Genomic DNA, 19,572 nt, shown 5'->3' with positions numbered 1-19,572 from the left:
GGTTAGATTCAGATGACTCTGGCTGCTGCTGGTCCACCCTGTGTGTCTGAGGCAGGGTCCTCTTTGTGGCTGGGCTGTGTACTAGGAACTCAGCAGCAGCAGCAGCAGGTGCAGGGAAAGCATGCGCTTCGCAGCTTATACTTCCTCGTGGTTCTCTTGGAAAGCCTTTGGAACTGCTTGGAAGACTGAAGGATCTCAGCCCCTAGAGACTCACACTGCTTAAGCTCAGCGTGTCTTTGTTCCAAAAGCTTCATGGATTTGTCAGTCACTGTTTCTATGAGGTCGTCCACCTGTGATAGACAGATATAAAGAAATGAAGCTGCTAAAAGCAAAGACTTGCTTGTTTTTCCTCAGAGTGCCAATGGAGTGTTCCATTTCAGCTCATAGCAAACAGAGCTTGAAAACAGATTTACCACACAGGGGTTAAGACGGCCTCATTTCTGCTCAAGCCTGTGTGAGCCTCTTTTTAATGGAATCCTTTAATATTTATTATGCACTCTTGTCATCCTAGGTCTCCTTAGCAGTCCCTTACCCTCTCTCAAAGCCCCCCACTGACAGTATTTTCTAATGATAATTGTTAATTAGGCCCCTCTCTGATGTCTTGCAGGGCAAGATGTGTAGTTAAGCCTGGTGTCTGGTGCTTCTGAGACAGAAAAGGCAAGGTTTTGCCCACTACCTGCATTTGCAGCTCGCCTACAGTCAGCTCTGATTTCCGGAGGATGGCTTGCATGCTCTGCTTCTTCTTTAGTGCTGGGAAGTGTGGTCTCTTTTTTGATGAGTATGGTGCCTATTGTTAAAATGCAAAGCATGCCATTAAGATATATAAGTGTCAGTTCAGCACCAGCAACCCATAGGCCCCCCCTGACATTCTCTAAGTCGTTGTTTGCCAAGTAACAGTTGAAATTCGTATTCATATTCTCTGCACCCCTGCATTTCCTTTGTGCCCAGAGCTCTGTTTAAAGAGTTCTATAGGGTGCAGAGAAATGAGATTATTTGGCTCCAAAAGGATAGACAGTGTTAGGGACCATTACCACAGAAAACAGAGTATGCTGGGTGCAGTTCTTCCCTTGCTCTTGTGTCTCTGGGTTTTCTTATTTCCATGGCAACCCATAAAGAAGCCTTGCCTAGCTTCTTGGCCATGTCTGGCATTCTTCCCTTGTCCTTGGCTTACTGATTACAAGTACCTGTCCTAATAGCATCGCTGTGAGAACTCAGTCCTGCGTGCTGAGCCCGGCTGGCTTCCCTCTCCATTCCCCCTGTGCTTGATCAGCTGTGCAGAGTGGTTCCCAGGGTCAGGTTTAGGCTCAGCCATCACTGAGTGCCTGCTAGTTGATCCACACCGAACTTTCCCTGGCCCATCTAAGGATCCCGTTTGTGTCATTGTCATTTTCTTTTGACTCTAGACCTTGCTATATAGGCCCAAGCAAGCCTGGCCCCAAACTCTACACACACGCACACGCACACGCACACGCACACGCACACGCACACGCACACGCACGCACGCGCGCGCCTTTGTCTCCTGAGTGCCAAGAGTAGAGGTATGCACCACCACATCATGCTAAGTAAGATACCAAAACATCTACCGTAATTGATGGTTACTAAGTGTTCCTGTGCTTTCCCACTGTAATTATTGCAAAGTTCGGTGCTGAGTCAGGTTTTATAAACCAGGATGAGTGAGGATGGGTAGCCCAGACAGAACAGGCCTTCTCTGGCGGGCATCTCTCTTCAACCCTACAAGTTTTCTGTTTCAAAAGCTTCCTGTTTTCCAAAGAAAGTTTCAAAAGAAACATTTTTGTTTGAAATGTCCTAGTTTTAAAATCTGGGCAAGTAATTGATAATTTTGAGAGCATTTGTGAGAACTGGGATAAAACCCTCTATAGCCAGTTGCTACCCTCTGATGTCTTTCGGTACACAGAAATCCTTAATTATGGCCAATTTTTTTTCATCTTCTGGTCACTGCCATTTATATAGTGAGAAGACTTCTGTAGTCCCCAAACCCAGAAATAGCTCAGAACATAAAGGCACCTGATAACCCAAGAGCAAAATACAAAACTACTATTGTATATTGACAGTGACAGCCAAGAGTATGTGATGGAACCTTCTTCTCTACGAGGGTAGAAATGCTAATCTGTGATATACAGTACAAAAAGACACTAGCTACATGTGCTTATTGGGTACTTCAATGGCTACTATAACAGAAACTAGACTTTTTGGGCTTTTTAAAATTGGATATTTTCTTTACATTTCAAATGTTATCCCTTCTCAGTTTTTCCTCCTGAAACCCCCTTACCCTGCTTCTATGAGGGTGCTCCCCCACTCCCACCTACTCCCACCTCCCCACCCTGGCATTCCCCTACACTGGGGCATCAAACCTTCATAAGACCAAGGGTCTCTCCTCCCATTGATGCCCAAAAAGGCCATCCTCTGTGAAGCCCTAGCTGACCTAGAAGTCACTCTGTAGACCAGGCTGGCCTCCCAACTCAGAAATCTGCCAGCCTCTGCCTCCTCTGAGTGATGAGATTAAATGTGTGTGCCACCATCCCCCCATCTGAGAAACTACGTATTTAATTCCATCAAATTTCAATTCATATAGTCACAGGTGGCTCTCACCCGGTACACTTAACACACAGTATTTAACAATGGAGCTGGGTAGGGGGAGGAGTTTGGCTCATTAGTAGAGTATGTGCTTGTTATGTGTGAGGCATGAGTTCAATTCCCAAAACCACGTTAAAGAAAAAAATGGGAGAGATTATGAATGGGAGCACTCAGCCTTTATTGAAAACTTGACTCCCATTCATTGTCACCAATTAATAAGGTCCCAGAGTCGTCCCTAAAATGAAGCCATGTGACTGCCTGCCTTAGAGAACCGCAGCCATTTTCCGAGTTGAATGTTTTAAGCAATTAGAACACCCTGGCATTGAGAGCCAGCATCACATAAGCGGTTATTATAATAGTAGTTCAGGGTTCTGTTTTTAAAATAACTAGGAAGAGGGATGCCCGCAGTCTCTGCTGCTCAGGAAGCTGAGACAGGGAGATTGTTGGATTCTGAGAAATTGAAACCAGCCACAGCAACGAAATAAGATCCTGTTGCCCACACCACACAAAACCAAGTGGGGCGTGGTGGCATACACTTGCACTGTGAGTTCGAGACCAGCCTGACCTACGTAGTGAGTTCAGAACCAGCCAGAACTGTATAGTGAGGCCGTGTCTAGAAATAATAACATTAACAAAACAAACCCTAAGCCTTAACCTGAGCACTCATACACACCAGAGGTAAGAGTCAGCCAGACAGATCTGTAGGGACAGGTACCCCAAAGCCTGAGCACCTGAGTTAGACCCAAGACCCACATGGCGAAAGGAGAGAAACAGCTATGGAAAACTGTTCTCAGATGGTGTACATCTCCCCAACACACAAATAAACATCTAACAACAATAAATTAGCCTGGGTGCGGCGGCACCCGGGAGGCAGAGGCAGGCAGAAAACTGAGTTTGAGCCCAGACTGATCTACATAATGAACTCCAGGCCAGTCAGGAACTCAGAGAACCCTATCTCGAAAAATGAAACAAAATAAAGATATCTTTGGCTTAGACTCAGGCTCATTTCATTTTTTAAAATTTCTTTTTATCTTATGTGTATTGGTGGTGTGCCTGCATTTGTGTCTGTGTGAAGGTGTCAGATCCCCTGAACTAGGGCCACAGACAGTGATGAGCTGCCGTGTGGGTGCTGAGGATTGGACTCAGGACCTCCAGGACAGCCCAGTGTTCCCAACAACCAAGCCATCGTTGCAGCCCCTCAGCCAATATTTTGACCCTGAAGTATCATCTACAAAGTTTACACTTGAAAACCTTACTCTGGCTACATTTTGCTCTCAAATGGCATATGTGACTAATAGCAACTTTATCAGATAAACCCATGATGCCTTTGCAGAAGCGGCTGTTGGGTGGTTGGGCAACACCGCCATGCACACAGCATCTGGATCAGCCACATTCCTAGTGTGTGACCTCAGCTTTTGAACAATTTGTTGAGTCTTCACAAAGCTCTCAACTAGTGTAGGCCAGACTGGAGGAGCTGAATAAGTTGAGTTCAGAAGTAGAAAGATCTGATCTGGAAAAGACCCTTACTGTACCTTAAATTCTTGGTGGAAGCACAAGCAACAGGTGCAGTGGGATTACTGTGCATGAGTGAAGTTAGAACATGGTTTTGGCAAGACCCAGTTGGTGGTTTAAAGAGCTTTTGCCCCTATAGACTCCTGTGTTTGAATGCTTGGTCACAGAGAGTGACATTCTTAGGTGTGGCCTTCTTGGAATGGGTGTGGCCTTGTTGGGGGAAGTATGTCACCGTGGGGATAGCTTTGAGCTCCGATGTACAGGCTCTGCCCAGGGCAGAGAAGATCCCGGCTGCCTTTGGATCGAGATGTAGAATTCTCAGTTGATTCTCTAGCACCATATCTGCCTGGACACTGCCATGCTTCCTGCCATAATAATGGACTGAACCTCTAAAACTGCAAGCCAGCCCCAATTAAATGTTGCCCTTTATAAGTTGCTTTGGTCATGGTGTCTCTTCAGAGCAGTGGAAACCCGAAGACACCCAGAGAAACCAATCTATGTAGACCTTTCAAAGCAGGTTGATGCCAGCCCCTTACCTTCTGCAGCCCTGAAGGAAGTGACGTCACAGATAATCTCTTGGTGGTTCTCTTGGCTCGGAGAAGCCCATTTCCTCCAGTCACCTCTTCTGTCTCTGCTTCTACAACATCAAGCTGTATAGTTGCTTAAAGAGGAGGAAGAAGAGGGGGAGAGACTATGTCAAGGTCACAATTGCAAACATAGTCTTCCTTAGCAAAATAATTCTGGACAGATGGTATTATTTGCAGCTATATTTCCTTGGAAACTTTTCTTCCTTGGGATTAAAAATAAAAAAGCAGAATTGCTTTTCTGGTGTTAGGATTTCTTCTGCACATAGTTGTCTTTTGTAGTGGCCATAGCCTTGTCATAGTGATTACCTCTTTGGACATGTAACTTTGTCCTGCCTGGCTTTCACTTTGGCCATGAGGGATTAGGACAAAGGAACCTTCAGATTCATGAGGGTTAAGTCAGTGTCATGAAGCAGGCTTTACATTTGTTCTCCAGAAATGCTACCAAGACTCAGCCACTCACACACCATAAGTATGGATGTCCTATATCTAGGAGCCTTTCTTAAACATTTCTTTAAAGATTTATTCACGTTATGAGTGCACCAAGTGTATAAGGCTTGCTGAGGCCTGAAGGTGGCATCAGATTACCTGGAACTGGAGTTACAGACGGCACTAAGAACTGTTACTGGGTCCTTAGCAAAGCAGCAAGGGCTCTCAACCACTGAGCCAGTTCTCCATCTCCAAGTAGGAGCATTCTTAAGTATTTTCTTGTATAAATCAAATCCCAACTCAGTAGACATTATAAAGGCAAATCAAAATGCTACTATAGGGCAAGTGAGATGGCTCAGTGGGTAAAGTCACTTGACATCAGGTCTAAATTCAATCTCAGGCCCCCACGTGGTGGAGAGAACCAAGTTCATAAACTGTCCTCTGACCTCCCCACGCACACACACACACACACACACACACACACACACACACACACACACACACACACAGTGGTTAGAGAACCAACTCTCCTGTGTTTTCTGAAAAAAGACACACACACACACACACACACACACACACACACACACACACACACAACCTCCTTTTCTAAAAGATTTAATTATGCATGGGGTGGGAGCTATGATGGATACGTATTCATAAGTGCAGGGACCCGTAGAGGACAGAAAGAGCATCAAATCCTCTGCAGATGCATTAAATAAAGAATCCAAATACTAAAAACCTTAGTTAACCAGATAATAAAGTGATACCATAGGTACAGAATGACACGTTTCCCGCCTCTGAGACAGGGCCAGCAAGCCTTGACCTCCATGAGGGTTAATGCTGCTCTGGATGTAAGGCTGTGTCTGTAATAATGGACATATTTGTATGTTCCTCCGAGGAATGCCCTCCCTGTCAATGTTGATGACTGAGTGATAATCAGACAGCATGAGTCAGGAAGGCAAAGGTATGGCGGATGTCTCAGCAGAATGGTAAATGCTGGGACCTTCAGGACAGCCCTTCTAAGGCTGTGGAAAAGAACTCTAAAAACACGAGTTAGAGAATAGATAATTTCTCAACTATGCAAAAATAGAAGGCTGCAATATGAATTGTATAAGGAGCTTCACAGATTTGAAGGAACAGAAGCAGCTATGAACCAGATTGTTAGAAAGATACAAAGACAGGCAGAAACAAATGCAGTTCAGGGTCAACCTGGGACAGAGCAAATTTAGGTCCAGGTGTGGTGGGAATGGTAATCTCAGAACAAGGTCCCACCCAGCTAAATTTAGAAAGGCAGGCTGATCTCTTGAGTTCTTTTGCAACATTAAAAAAACAAAAACAAACAATGTACTTGCTGTCCTTTTCCCAAGAGTCAAGGAATAAGGTCATGGAATGCTGATTTGTGGGATGGTCAAGAGAGAGCCTGGAATAACTGAATTGTCTAACAAACACTAAGGCCCTGGGTTTGGTCCTCGGCTCCAAAAAATAAAATAAAATAAAATAAAATAAAATAGAATAGAATGCTTCCTAGCAGTTATCCCACTAAGGTTATCTGAAAAGTGAACACTGCTCCTTTAGAATTTTTTCTGGCTCTCTGGTTTTAATCAAAAAACAAAACAAAAAAAAATTACTTTTAGAATTTTCCTAACAGGATTTCTGACTTGGTCAGAAGATCCAAAAACTTTATAGCAGCTTTTCTGGTTTTGGTCAGAACCCCCATGAGCTATCTAGAGAGTTTTTAGAATAGCAAGAAAAAGCTTTCTAGATCAGAGAGAGAGAGAGAGAGAGAGAGAGAGAGAGAGAGAGAGAGAGAGAGAGAGAGAGAGAAACCATCTCAGCAGAACCTAGGCCGCCCACAATTTGTTTTCACTGCTTCCTTCTATCAGAACCTGGGCTAAGCAGAGGCTCGACCTTGGCAGATTTAAATGCCTCTGTGAGTCTGACCACGTCCCTGGATAAGGCTTCATTTTCCAGTACTTTTTTTTTTTTTTTTTAACTCTCTTGGCTTATCTCAAAATCCTGATACCAGGTGACCCATTTATGCTTGTGATCCATTCATGCTCATGCTCCTAGCACCAGCCCCTGTCTGAGTAATGATGATTTAGCACTATATCTTGTGCCTTCTCTGTTCCATCCCCCCCCCCAGGGTTCCTTGGGATTCTGGGTACCCAGGGTTGGGACTCATCCATACCTCATCCATCAAAACTGTCTCCTAGACCCCGGATTTATTGAATCTGGCCTCAATACACTGCCTAAACAATTGGAGAGCACACACGCATATCACAAAAACAAAAAACCCTCCTTTCTTCTGTGTTTCCTTGACCTGAGCCCTGTTTCTATCTGCCTGGTCTCCCTCTGTACGTTCTGTAAGTATCTTGCCTCTATGTGTGCAACAGGTCTAAGCCAGGGACTGCGGTGCACACACACTTGCTCAGGCCAATGGCTGCACTGAGCTGAGCCATTAAGCTAACTACTTCAGAGGTGTTTACCGATCATTTGTCTGGGAATTTGATTCCATTATGGGATATAAGCAACGCATGGATCTTTGCCGTCTTAAGTATGGAAGGTAGAAACACAGCATCATCACCATTTTGATTAAGGGTGACCACAGGCCTGGAAAGACATATGGATTCAAGAGGTGACATGAGCTGGACAAAGAAACATGTCACCAAGGATACTTTCTTGTTCTATGATGATATGCCATATAAAGGTCAGAAAGGTTCCCGGTCTCTTTGTGAACCATGTTTATGAATTAAGAGTTTGATCTGGATAGTTAAAAAAAACTGTGATTTTTTTTTTTTAAGCTCTAAACCTAACAGGGATAAAACCTAAAGTCCTAGTCTCATGAAAGCTACTTTAATGTGTCAGAAATATATTTGAAATCATGCTAAGGACTGATGCAGTTAATTACAATACTAAGCTTTATTTTAGCCTCTAGTTTGATGTTTGCAAGGTACCCTTTAAAGCAGATAACTAAAAATGAAGATTGTTCAACTCAGATATGCTTGGTAGGTATTAGCCCTCAAACCTGTCAGAGGATCTACTAACTATGGTAGTTCATTTGGCATTTTAAACTATTATGACAAACAGAGACTCCCAAATCCTAGCAGTGACCCCTCACTCCCCCCACCCCCTTGTCTTAGAGAAGATGTGGGCACAACAACAAAGGACTCCCCCCGGTCCGTGACAAGCTAATCACTGGGCAAGAATGTCCCAATGCCTTGCCTGCTGCTAGGACCTGGCCTCAACTGTGGACAAACAGGACTCCAGAGGTTTGCCACAGGTTGCTTAAGACAAGGTGAGGTTGATCTCCTCCACAGAAAAATCCTCTCATCTTCTGGGCCTGATGGCCAAAGATTGCCTCCACCCATGATGCCATGGAAACCACAGGGGCCTGGGACAACTATCTAGGTAGTGGACTGCGGACTAATCTCTGTCATTTTAATTGATACATAGGCCATTTAGATTATAATTTATCCTACTCGGGTCTCTGATCATATTGAGGACTAAGCTAACTATAACTTGACCTCTAGAGAACAAGAAGCAACTAGCTCCTTATCCCAAGGTAATCCACCACCATGTTAGCTCTTTAGTCCATTTATTAGCTAATTGAAACTACTAGGTCCCTTGTTTTAAAAGGCAAACAGGTGTGCCTTGTTCACAGGCTTCATGTGAAAAGATAAACAGGTTTCAGATGTAACCGTTTACTCTTCTTCATTTACAGTGACTGCTCCCAGTGATCAGCCACCCGTGTCTCACTCATGGTAAATAATTGGATAGGAAAAAATTGTAAAGTTTAGGTAAGATCTGAGGATATAAAAACTTAACTCATGAGAACCTAAGAAAGTATTTGGGGGGTCTAACAAGGTGTTTTAAGGTTGGTAAATGAAAGTAAAAGCTTAAGTGATGATAACATGACTTAAGATATATGAAAGGAGTTGGGAATTGGTTCTAATGCTTTGTCTTAATTCGGAACCCCCAAATTGGGAATCTGTATGTCCAGATGTTGACGGTCCCTGTCCCCAGTTAGTTTTTGATTTATCAATAAAGAGCCAACAGCCAATAGTTAGAGAAAGAGGGAGAGAGGGAGAGAGAGAGACAGAGAGAGAGAGAGAGAGGGAGAGAGAGAGAGGGAGAGAGAGAAAGAGAGAGGCAGGTGGGACTTCTAGGTTCCCAGGAGAAGAAACACAGGGAGGAAAGTAAGGATCTCAGTCAGAAGGGAGTGGGATGGACCACACCAGGAAGAAACAGAACAGGAGGGAGTAACAGCTAAAATATAGGTACGAGAGGGAAAGCAGCACCCAGAAAGGCTGCCCAGAAGCTTCGTGGACAGCAAAGATAAGGAGGCCTCCCAGAAGGAGCCAGGGCAACAAGATAAAATATAGATTTAAGAGGTGTTAAGTCAGGAATGCCAGAGGGGAGAGTGTGCTGGCTGCGGGGAGGTTTAAAGATGCCCAGACATTGAGCTAGTCAAAGCCTAACAAAGTTAGCTGGTGTGCGCGTGTCTTTTATTTACAAATCCAGAGTGCTCTTAGGTGGGTGCCTCCTGTGAGTGACCTGCCAGGAGCCAAAGCAGGTTAACTAATTCACTGCTACAAAAAAGAGTGAAAAACTCTTCAGGTTTCTTCCCCCGATATGCTACTATTGTAATAGGACTTTGAAACTTACGAATTCTAACATTGATCGATGGAGTTCTGATGAATTATTAGTCTACCTCTGGTAAAGCCTTCCACCACATGATCTATTTATCACAATCACAAACTGAAGAGTTTTAATTTTCCTTATTCATCTTTAAGTGAAAGGAGGAGCCCCTCTCTCACGGTGGTCTCTAGTCACACTGAAAATCAAGTCGGAGGGAGCTTCGGCCCCTGTGCTCCAGGGAAAGCTTTTGTCCTTATGGAATGTTCATGTTTTTACATAACCACTGTGTCACAGCTTCTCCTGTGTCACAAAGATGTGAGTCTATTGCCGCTTTCTAAAGTGTAGATTTCAGTCCAGATTCCAAATAATGGTAATACTAATACGTCTTTTTGTAAACTTCAAAACATCCTTGTATGCTTCAGAGACTCAAGTTGGATCTCCTTGGGTCAAGTAGACTCCAGATGAGTACTCCCATCAATCAACAGCCTACTTTCACACCTATTGCCTATTCCAGAGGGTGGGATTCCTCTCCTTCTCCCTGGTTTTGGGAATCCCTTCCCCACAACTACCAACAGCATGGGCTTCAAATGCATACTTGAAAAAACTTTCTCCTTTACCTAGTTAACTTTATCTTCTGCCCCCGATATATATACTTTCCCACTGTCCTACGACGTCCAGGTGTTTTCTCGAGCTCTGCATTCAGGACGCTCCAGAGTGGTTACCCACACATGCTTTGGTCTAGCCTCACAGATGCTTCAACTGGACCGGCACTTCCCTAGTTGCAGATATCCTCACAGATCCTGGGCAACAATGATACAGCCAGCTATCCCTTGGCCAGCACCTCAGTTTTCTTAGGTGATGACCCAGATCAAAGTCAGCAGGAAATAGTCTAAACACCATGTTCTCACTCCTGCCCCACTGTCAGGTACCGCTTACAAGTTCCTCATTTTTAGTTAAACAAAAAGGGAGGAATGTTAGCTTACAGGCAGTTCCACTAGGCTCCTCCCAGGGACTTAGCAATGGCTTACTTTGTGAGCTGTGTAGAAAAGGAGTGCCTATCGCCCCAGCTCCCCACTCCCCATGTGTGCATGTGTGTGTGTGTGTGTGTGTGTGTGTGTGTGTGTGTGTGTGCGCGAGCGTGTGTGTGTACATTGTATGTCCTCTATACTCCCCCTTCTCTACCCTCATGGTTCTGCTCCCATTTGCCTGCCTGTCTACATGTTTGCCTCTACCCTTTCCCAGGTCCTCATTCCTCTCCCTTCCCCCAATAAACCCCCTTCAAACCAGACCTGTTGCCCCCAGATGGGCCTTCCAGGTATGCCTTCACTGCATTATATCTTACAGCACCATCTCCGCCTAAAATGTTGTCACTTCTACCTCTGACTATTGCTTTTTGACCTATCACCAATGCCCTGGAAAATGCAAACTAATGTCTGCCTTACCGTGATTAATGTCACGCTTGTTCAGTTTTCTCCCTGTATCCACTCGTACTCTAATCCTAATTTCCACCCTGTGGCCTTTAAAAATGCAAGTAGATCTCATAAAACCCAGCTTGAAGATATAGGTTGGCTTCTTATCACTCTTAAATGATAAAGTTCTCAATGTTGCCTAGCACATGCTTACCAGGTATTCAAACAGCCCCTCCTTAGCTCCCTGCTCCGCCTTCCCTGAGTTTCTGCCATATCTTATGCCTGGTCCAGGCCCCTTCTGTGATTTGAATGTGTTCATCCTTTGTCCTGGGAATCTGCTCTCTCCACCCTGTCCTTCCCTAACTCTTATCTACCTTTCAGATCCCTTCTTCAGGATGCCCTTTCTGAATTCCTCTAAAATCCTCATCATGTGTTTTCATAGCATGATAGGCTCATGTTTTTTTGCCTTGTATAATTATCTGCATGTTGTTTAAAAGTCCTTCCATGCTATAACTACATGAGAGCAGGGACCATGACTGCTCTATTGCTTACTTGGTGCCTAATTCTGTGAGAGGCACTTCTCAGGCTGTTAGCGGGTTCTTGCTGTTGTTTTTTTTTTTTTTTTTTGACTAAGTAGACTTTAGTGTTGTGGAGTTCAATAGAGAAAAGCAATTGTCTTTGGGTTGCAGAAAACACAGGGTAGTAATGTTTGGGCTACATTCTTACATTCTGGAGAAATCTTACTTGAAAGATTGAGCGTTCCAACCAAGATAAAAAACAGTGCATGGATTAACAGATTAATCACTGGAGATGCAGCCCAGTGGTAGATCACTAGCTTAGGGATGTGGTTCTTTGTCCTGGTGGACTCTCCCAGCAGGGTAAAAGACTATTTCTTTGCTCTTTGTTACTCATTTTTAAAAAATGACACAAGCTCTCATATGGTCCAGTGCAGGCTGTCCTGGTGAACTTTCGATCCTCCTGCCTCTACCTCCTTTGTGCTAGGACTGGAAGCTTCCCATCATGCCGGCTGTTTCTTTATTTGTCGGGGAAATATATAGGTTAGTCCATGTCGGATAATTACTAGATGCAGGGTATCTGCATTAGTGGTATTTTGAGAAGACTGCTGGAAAGAGAGGTTGCTGGAAGCAATCAGGTATTTTCTCTTGGGTGCAGAGGAGTAACTCTGAGTCTGCGGTGCATGTACTGCAGTGTGTCCTGTTACTGTGCTCAAAAGCACATTTTCAAAGCTACAGAAAAATTTTAGATAATGATATTGGTTTTCAGGGATAGCAACAGAACAGCTATAACTTTGTCAAATGCCACTGGACTGTACAGCATAAAGAATGGGTCCTACTGGGTGACATGGCCCGTGCCGTTAATTTGAGCACTTTGAAGGCAGAAGCAGGCAGATCTGTGTGAGCTCTAGATCTCACTCAGCTAGATCCTGTTTCAAAAACAAACAGATAGACAAACAAAAAGAATGGATCCCAATATAAGCTGTGTTGATTTAAAAGACATCAATAAGCTAGATCTTTGGTCAAGACCTGAGTTCAAGGTCAGCCTGATCTGCATATTGAGTTCCAGGCTAGCAAGACCTCCTCTTGTCTTAAAAACAAAACAAAACAACAAAATGAATCAACATTGGCATATCAATAAGGGAAATATATCACACACACCAAGGCCAGTAAGGGAAATTTAGAGGGGCAAGGAAGATTCAAAATTTGTATTTTTCTGCTCAGTGTTTCTATAAACTGTAAAATTGCTTTGGAAGTTAAATTTCATTTTCTTTTTTAAAAGAAACTACAGCTAGGCATTGGGGGTACACACCTTTAATCACAGCACTTAGGAGGCAGAGGCAAGCAGATCTCTGTAAGTTCAAGGCCAGCCTGGTCTATAAAACGAAAACCAAAAAATATTGTGGAAGAAAATGAAAACATTGATGTTATTGTATTAACTCATGGAACCCCAAACAGTAGCTTTACCACATCGCAAAAGACCTAAAGTTAAGGTTGGAGGTTGGCCCTCCCACAGTGTATTAGGATATTCAAAAGTATGTAGTTGTTTGCTCAAGACTGAGCTCACCAACATTACATTACAGGTTGGGGAGAGGCTCACAACACCCCAGCCTCCAGGGTTTACTGGTAGGTAATGGTTGACGGAAAGAGGGAGAGTCATTTTCTTCAAAGGCATAGTCACTAAATAAGCTGTTCAAGTAAACCTCTACTTCCTCTCTCTCTCTCTCTCTCTCTCTCTCTCTCTCTCTCTCTCTCTCTCTCTCTCTCACACACACACACACACACACACACACACACGTAAGTAGGAGAGGAGCTTGTGGAAGTGGAGAAGGGGTTTCAGCAGCAGAGGGATGACCATGAAAGAGGATAGCAGGGGTAAAAAAAAAAATCACCCAAAGCCATTATATGCATTCATGAAGCTGTCAAAGAATAAACACAATTAAATAGGTTTTAAAAATTATGTAGACGATGGGCTGGTGAGAGATCTTGGTGGTAAAAGAGCGCTGGGTGTCTTTCAGAGGACATGGAGTCAATTCCTGGCATGCATGTGGGGCTCATGACTATCTGCAAGTAAAATGCCAGGGGATCTGATGCCCTCTTCCGGCTTCTTCAGAGCACCAAGCAAGCATGTGGAGCACAGGCACACATGCAGACAAGGCAAAACACCCATACACATACAATTAAAAATTTCATAAACAAAAACCGAGTCTCCTTTATGTCTTGACAGTTTTAAATTTCATTCCTGCAATTCTCTGTCTATCCTCTGCTGCTGAAATGAACTGTTAAGAATACCCAAAAGCCTGCTGTAGCTTGATATTCTCTCTCTCTCTCTCTCTCTCTCTCTCTCTCTCTCTCTCTCTCTCATTCTCTCTCTCTCTCATTCTCTCTCTCTCTCTCTCATTCTCTCTCTCTCTCTCTCTCTCTCTCTCTCTCTCTCTCTCTCTCTCTGTGTGCACCTGTGTGCACGCACTCATCCCATTTAAATTAAAACTGAGCTTAGAAGTTGAGAGGTGGTGGCACACACCTTTAATCCCAGTACTCACGAGGCAGAGGCAGGTGGATTTCTGTGAGTTTGAGAACAACCTAGTCTACAGAGTGAGTTCTGGGACAGCCAGGGCTCCACAGAGAATCCCTGACTGGAAAGAGCAAACAAAAGGGAGTTAAGAGGGAGTTGACAACTTATTAACTGGACTGAGAGGAACTTTAAAGACAATATAATCTATTTTTCTCTAACGGTATACACAGTATATACATATATCAAATTGTGTATATATATGAGCCAACTGAGAGGAAGCCCAGTAGAACAGATTCCTCCCCAGCAGGTCTAAGTGGAGCCAGAGATTCTGCCTTTTAAACAAGCTCCTTGGAGTTGCCATGCTAGAGGAGAAGTTAGCTTTTGTCACCCTAACCAAATGCCCAACGTAATTCACTTACAAAGGGAAACAAAACAGTTCTTTTGGTTAGGGTCTTAGATTTTCCAGCCCATGATTCAACAGGTCCAGTGCCTGGCCTCTGCTAGGTGTGACAAGTAGCAAAGGTGGGTAGTACGTGGTAGAGCAAAGCTCGCTTTATGATCAGGAAGTTGAGGAGGAGGGTTAATGGGGACTGAGGGGTTGATCCATATTGCCAAGCCAGAACATGCTTCCAGTGATTTCTAGAAATTCCATCAGCCCCACCCCCGCTCCTAAACGTTCCATTACTTCCTAATAATAACACCCAAAGGGACAAGGCAACACATGGGTCTTTGGGGGCATTCAACATCCCAACCGCAGTCTATCCTCATTTTACCATTTCTCTTGACCACTTAATACTAAATTGCCATTGGTTACCAGTCTGTGAGAGCTTCCTCATCCTCGGCTTGGTAAATAACCTGGGAGATGGAAGGTCCTTCACAAGTCTAGGCAGCAGGCCCTGGGTGTTGGGAGGGACTGCTTCCTTCCGCTCCACAAAGCTCTCCCTGCCAACATTGGCTGACTGGCTTCCACATTTGCAAGACAGCATCTTCCCAACAGCGCTCTTCATCTTCTTCACCAGATTTCTCTTTCGGTTGCTTCTGCCTTCATGAAACACCACATCACTTTCATTCAGTGATTCCTCTTTGGGGACCAACACGTTCTGCTTGGCTAAGTGGCTAGACACAGCTCTTTGCCATCTAAACAAACAAACAAACAAACAAACAAACAAACAAAATGCATTAAGGATGCAATACAAATTGTCTGGAGACATGACTCAGTCAGTACGGCGCTTACATGGTAGCCATGGGGACCTAAGTCCAGATCCCTAGAACATACATGAGATAGTTGATGGGGACATGGACACAGGAAGGTTATCAGGGCTGGTTGAGCAGCCAGCTTCGTGGGAAAACAGCAAGTTCCAGGGTGCAAGGGACCCTGTCTTAGGGGAATAAGGCAGAGAGCCAGAAAGAAAGACAACCGATGCTCTCCTCTGGCTTCTGTGCGAGCACACACATGTGCTCACACCAGCACACCCCACAACCCCACATGTACACCCTACTCACAGGTTGCACAGCTGTCTGCTTATTATTCCTTCAAGAATATCATCTAAATGGACACATGCAGTGTATAGCATTTCGAGCTTCTAGCACTGGTTTGTTTCTGTTTTGTTCTGTTCTGTTTTTATTGCTGGGGATGGAATCCAGGCCTTGGAATACTAGACAAGCGTTGTACCCGTAAGCCCCAGTGGAGCCAATGTCTTCTTTCTTCTCATGGCTAAGTGATAAACCACGATATGGATGTATCACTCTGTATTTACCCATCTACTCATCGAAGGACATGTTTGAATTGCTTCCATTTTGGGGGCTCTTATGAACAAAACTATAAACAACAGGGCATAAGATTTTGTGTGAACATAAATCTTCATTTTCTAAGCGTGAAACCCCAGCTCTAGCGTGATAGGATTACTTTGCAAAATCCCAGCATGTTGCTACACTGCATGGAGCATTACGTTTCTATGTTACACGTTTTCTAATTTGGATTGAATTAAATTAATGACCATTAATATGTACTTCATATACTACTTAACGAATCTCAGGTACCAATATAATTATCTTCCAGCAAAACACTGCTCCATCACCTTCAGAGACATTCATCCTGGGAAGAGGGACTCTTGGGCATTTGATCACTGGAGTCTGATGGTATCAGTCTCACTCCGAACCCCATACAACCTTGGGCATGCTATCTATCTATCTATCTATCTATCTATCTATCTATCTATCTATCTATCTATCTATCTATCTATCTATCTATCTATCTATCTATCCATCCATCATCCATCCACCCATCCACCCACCCACCCACCCACCCACCCACCCACCCATCCATCCATCCATCCATCCATCTATCTATCTATCTATCTATCTATCTATCTATCTATCTATCTATCTATCTATCTATCTATCTATCTCAAGATTTAGTTTTTTTCCTTTGACAATGGGTATACTCTTACCAGAAATCTGAGAAGAAAAAGAAAAAAAGAAATAGTTTTTATGTTTGTATCCTAATAAAGCCTTCAATATGTGACAGACATTATTAACCTGAGGATCGAATAAAGACACACATTCTAGAGGTGAAAGGAAGGCAACCTCGTGGGCGACACTCCTCCCACTTAGGAGGAAATGTTCACTAGCACCTTCTGGGGTCACTAGTCACTCGGAGTCCTAATGGTTTTGCATGGCTGTTGCAAAGCGTTTCCTGTAGGTGGCGATAAAGTGCCCTTAAGCAGATGCTCCACTTCCTTACTTGCCCAAAGATAACCCACTTGTCAGTCAGTATCCACCTTCTGTGGACCCTCTGAGACCCTTAGTAAGCTCAACGTTTTAATAACTTATACTGCCAGAAGTAAGTGCATGGCCACTCTGGCACACCGTAGAAATACATTTCAGAATGTTCATGGATCCCGAATGCCTTTCGTGTAACCGCTCAGGTTAAAGAAAGAATGTTTCGCTACAAGCAGGCAGTGGTGGCACAATCTGTAATCTCAGCCTTCAGGAGACTAACACTGGAGGGCAAAGCCAGCCTGAGCTGGTACCGAGAGAACCAGACTCAGAAACAACAAGCAAACACCCATGCGTGTCTTCTATCCTCTCCCTCCACAGATTTGTATAACACGCTAGAGAATGTCAATTGTCCCAGAGCCCGGGAAAGGGACTCCTGTGACACCTGTGACAGAGGGACCTTTTAAAGTCGTCTCTTGTTTGTTTCCGTTTGTCAGTACAGCTTATTTGCCTGCATTGCTTCCTCCGTAAACCCTGCTTTCTTGGAGGCAGTGAACGTCCCTGCAATACTTCAACTGACACCGTGAAGTTTAGCGGATTGATCTGTGACATTCTAGCATCTCGGATGAACACCTCCTTTGCATTTCTCCGGGCTGTGGCTTATGAGTCTACTACAATCGATGCCCAGATACACTGGAAACCAGACTGTCAAACTGAAATTTCAAAATACATGCGGTAAGCTCACATTACTAATGTCTTTACAGTTTTGCCTTTGGCGAGAAATACCAGGTCTAGGGTTATTTTGATGCTCCATTGAAGAGGGTTCAGAGGTGAAATGGGATTAGGACATATTTCAGCTGCCAATGTTGCCGTAGCCGGGAATGGGAAGCACTAATGCATTTTCAAAATTGGGTGTTCTTTGGTGTGGAAGGTGAGAAGACTAAAATACTGATATTGAAAAAAGTATCTTCTTAATACTGACATTAATGACACATTAAAACTCAAGCTTAGATGGAAAGTTAAAGCCTTCTGCCTATTAAAATTGAGGCTGTAATACTGCGAAACATGACTTCAACATCACATCCCATCTGATGTAGCACTCCCTCCTCCCTGGAATACCTACAGTCTATATTTTTAAATTATAATGTTTAAAAGGAGACACTGCCTTTTCCAAATGGATCTTGTTTAATTACCCCACCCCCAAAGGTACTAATGGGAAAGGTTACCTACCTCTCTATCCCCTTCCCTTTGAATGAGCCACTTTTCCTTTTGGGTTGCTGAATTCTCTGGTACTGGCCAATCTTCCGATAGGCAAGCTTTAGGAGTTCTGGCCGACAAAACTGAGGGCGCTCCATCGCTGTCAGTTTCAGCTATGCCAACTGCTTTGGATTTCTTTAGCTCTTCAGCGAGAAGAACTTCTAAGCAAAATCATCCCGTGACTGAGATCACGGTCTAATTTTGGGCTGTTTGGAGCAAAACACAGAGCAAACATTTGAAACCTCCTCCCTCATTCTCTTCCAGATGTTAGCACGATCATGTGTGGGACTGGCCGTTTTTTACTTCACAGTCTTCCAATGATGCATGTGACAGAAGCATGGGAAATTCCTTGGTACTGTGTGAAATACTACACAGAGAGGGCACATTCGGAATGAAAAAGTCACAGTATAACTGATAATCACATTTAGGTATCCGTGTGTGAGTTCTATAGGGAGGACGATGCTCTATGGTCTGAACTTTTCTGTCCACCCCTCAGGAAGGCGAATGCTCTCCCGTGGTACACGACCGAAGAAGCCAGCTGTTGGTTGGCTGTCTCGATAGTCGCTGAAAGGGCTACTTCATTACATCTTGAGTTCTGTTGAAGTCTTTTAAAGCACGAAACTAAAAAAGTTCAGTACCTGGACCATTTGCACATTATTTCTGGGTTTATTTAATGGGTAAGAGAAAAATCCTGCCTAGGTGAGGACGTAACCACAAGGTGGCAGCAGACACTAGGATATAGGTTCGTCTCAGGCCTCGTTGGCCCTCTGAGTAGCTAGTTCAGTAGGATTGGGTGCTTAAAAAGAACGCCTCCTCAGGAAAGCTGAAGAAAGGTATATAAATTACTCTGCTTCCTGTGTGTGTATCCATCGGTTATGCATATCATTTATGTGCATAGCGTTTAGTTGGGGGTCTTATTTAAACGCAGCTTTCAACTCAATGCATTTGAGATGGGACGAAGTAAACGCACATGTCTAACCATCCCAGGCGATGCTGACAATTTTGGTACGTGGAATTTTGTACAGTTCACTATTTGGGAGAAGAACTTTAGATGGTTCAAGAGACTGGGGGGGTGGTGGTGTGACTTAAGATTAAGCACACACTTAAAACCCTCAAGATTCTGGGTTCGAAACTCAGCAGTTAGAGAAAAAGCAGGAATAAAATGCATATCATTGAGGTGTTATGATGGTGTGGTCCGATGCTATATCTGAGCTCCTTCTTCAGCCTGGGGCTGCGGCCTGAGTCCCGTCACTGTCACGTATTGTGCCTATTTTCTCATCTCTCAAATGGGAATGCTAGGGGTGCCATAGCTTTATAGTGAGAGTCAAGCGATGTAGAGACTGCTGTAGGAAGAAACACGGATGTCTCAGGAGTCACGTGACTCCTGGCCCACACTGTAG

At 44.0% G+C, this 19,572-nt stretch overlaps 1 protein-coding gene across 1 annotated transcript; it reads right to left on the bottom strand.

Annotated features, from left to right (window-relative positions):
* Window positions 1–67: 67 nt before the first annotated feature.
* On the bottom strand, window positions 68–18,270 carry C12H3orf49 (chromosome 12 C3orf49 homolog). The gene is made up of 5 exons (XM_032917734.1): window positions 18,146–18,270; window positions 15,012–15,334; window positions 4,644–4,768; window positions 677–787; window positions 68–290 (listed from the first exon to the last, which is right to left on the bottom strand). Exons 1-5 carry the CDS (start codon window positions 18,268–18,270, stop codon window positions 90–92), a joined length of 885 nt encoding a protein of 294 aa, XP_032773625.1. The 3' UTR covers window positions 68–89.
* Window positions 18,271–19,572: the final 1,302 nt, after the last annotated feature.

This window comes from Rattus rattus, chromosome 12 (genome assembly GCF_011064425.1).
Source record: "Rattus rattus isolate New Zealand chromosome 12, Rrattus_CSIRO_v1, whole genome shotgun sequence".
NCBI lineage: Eukaryota > Metazoa > Chordata > Mammalia > Rodentia > Muridae > Rattus > Rattus rattus.
The sequence above is the reverse complement of the archived record's forward strand: the minus strand, read 5'-3'. Positions and strand labels throughout refer to the sequence as shown.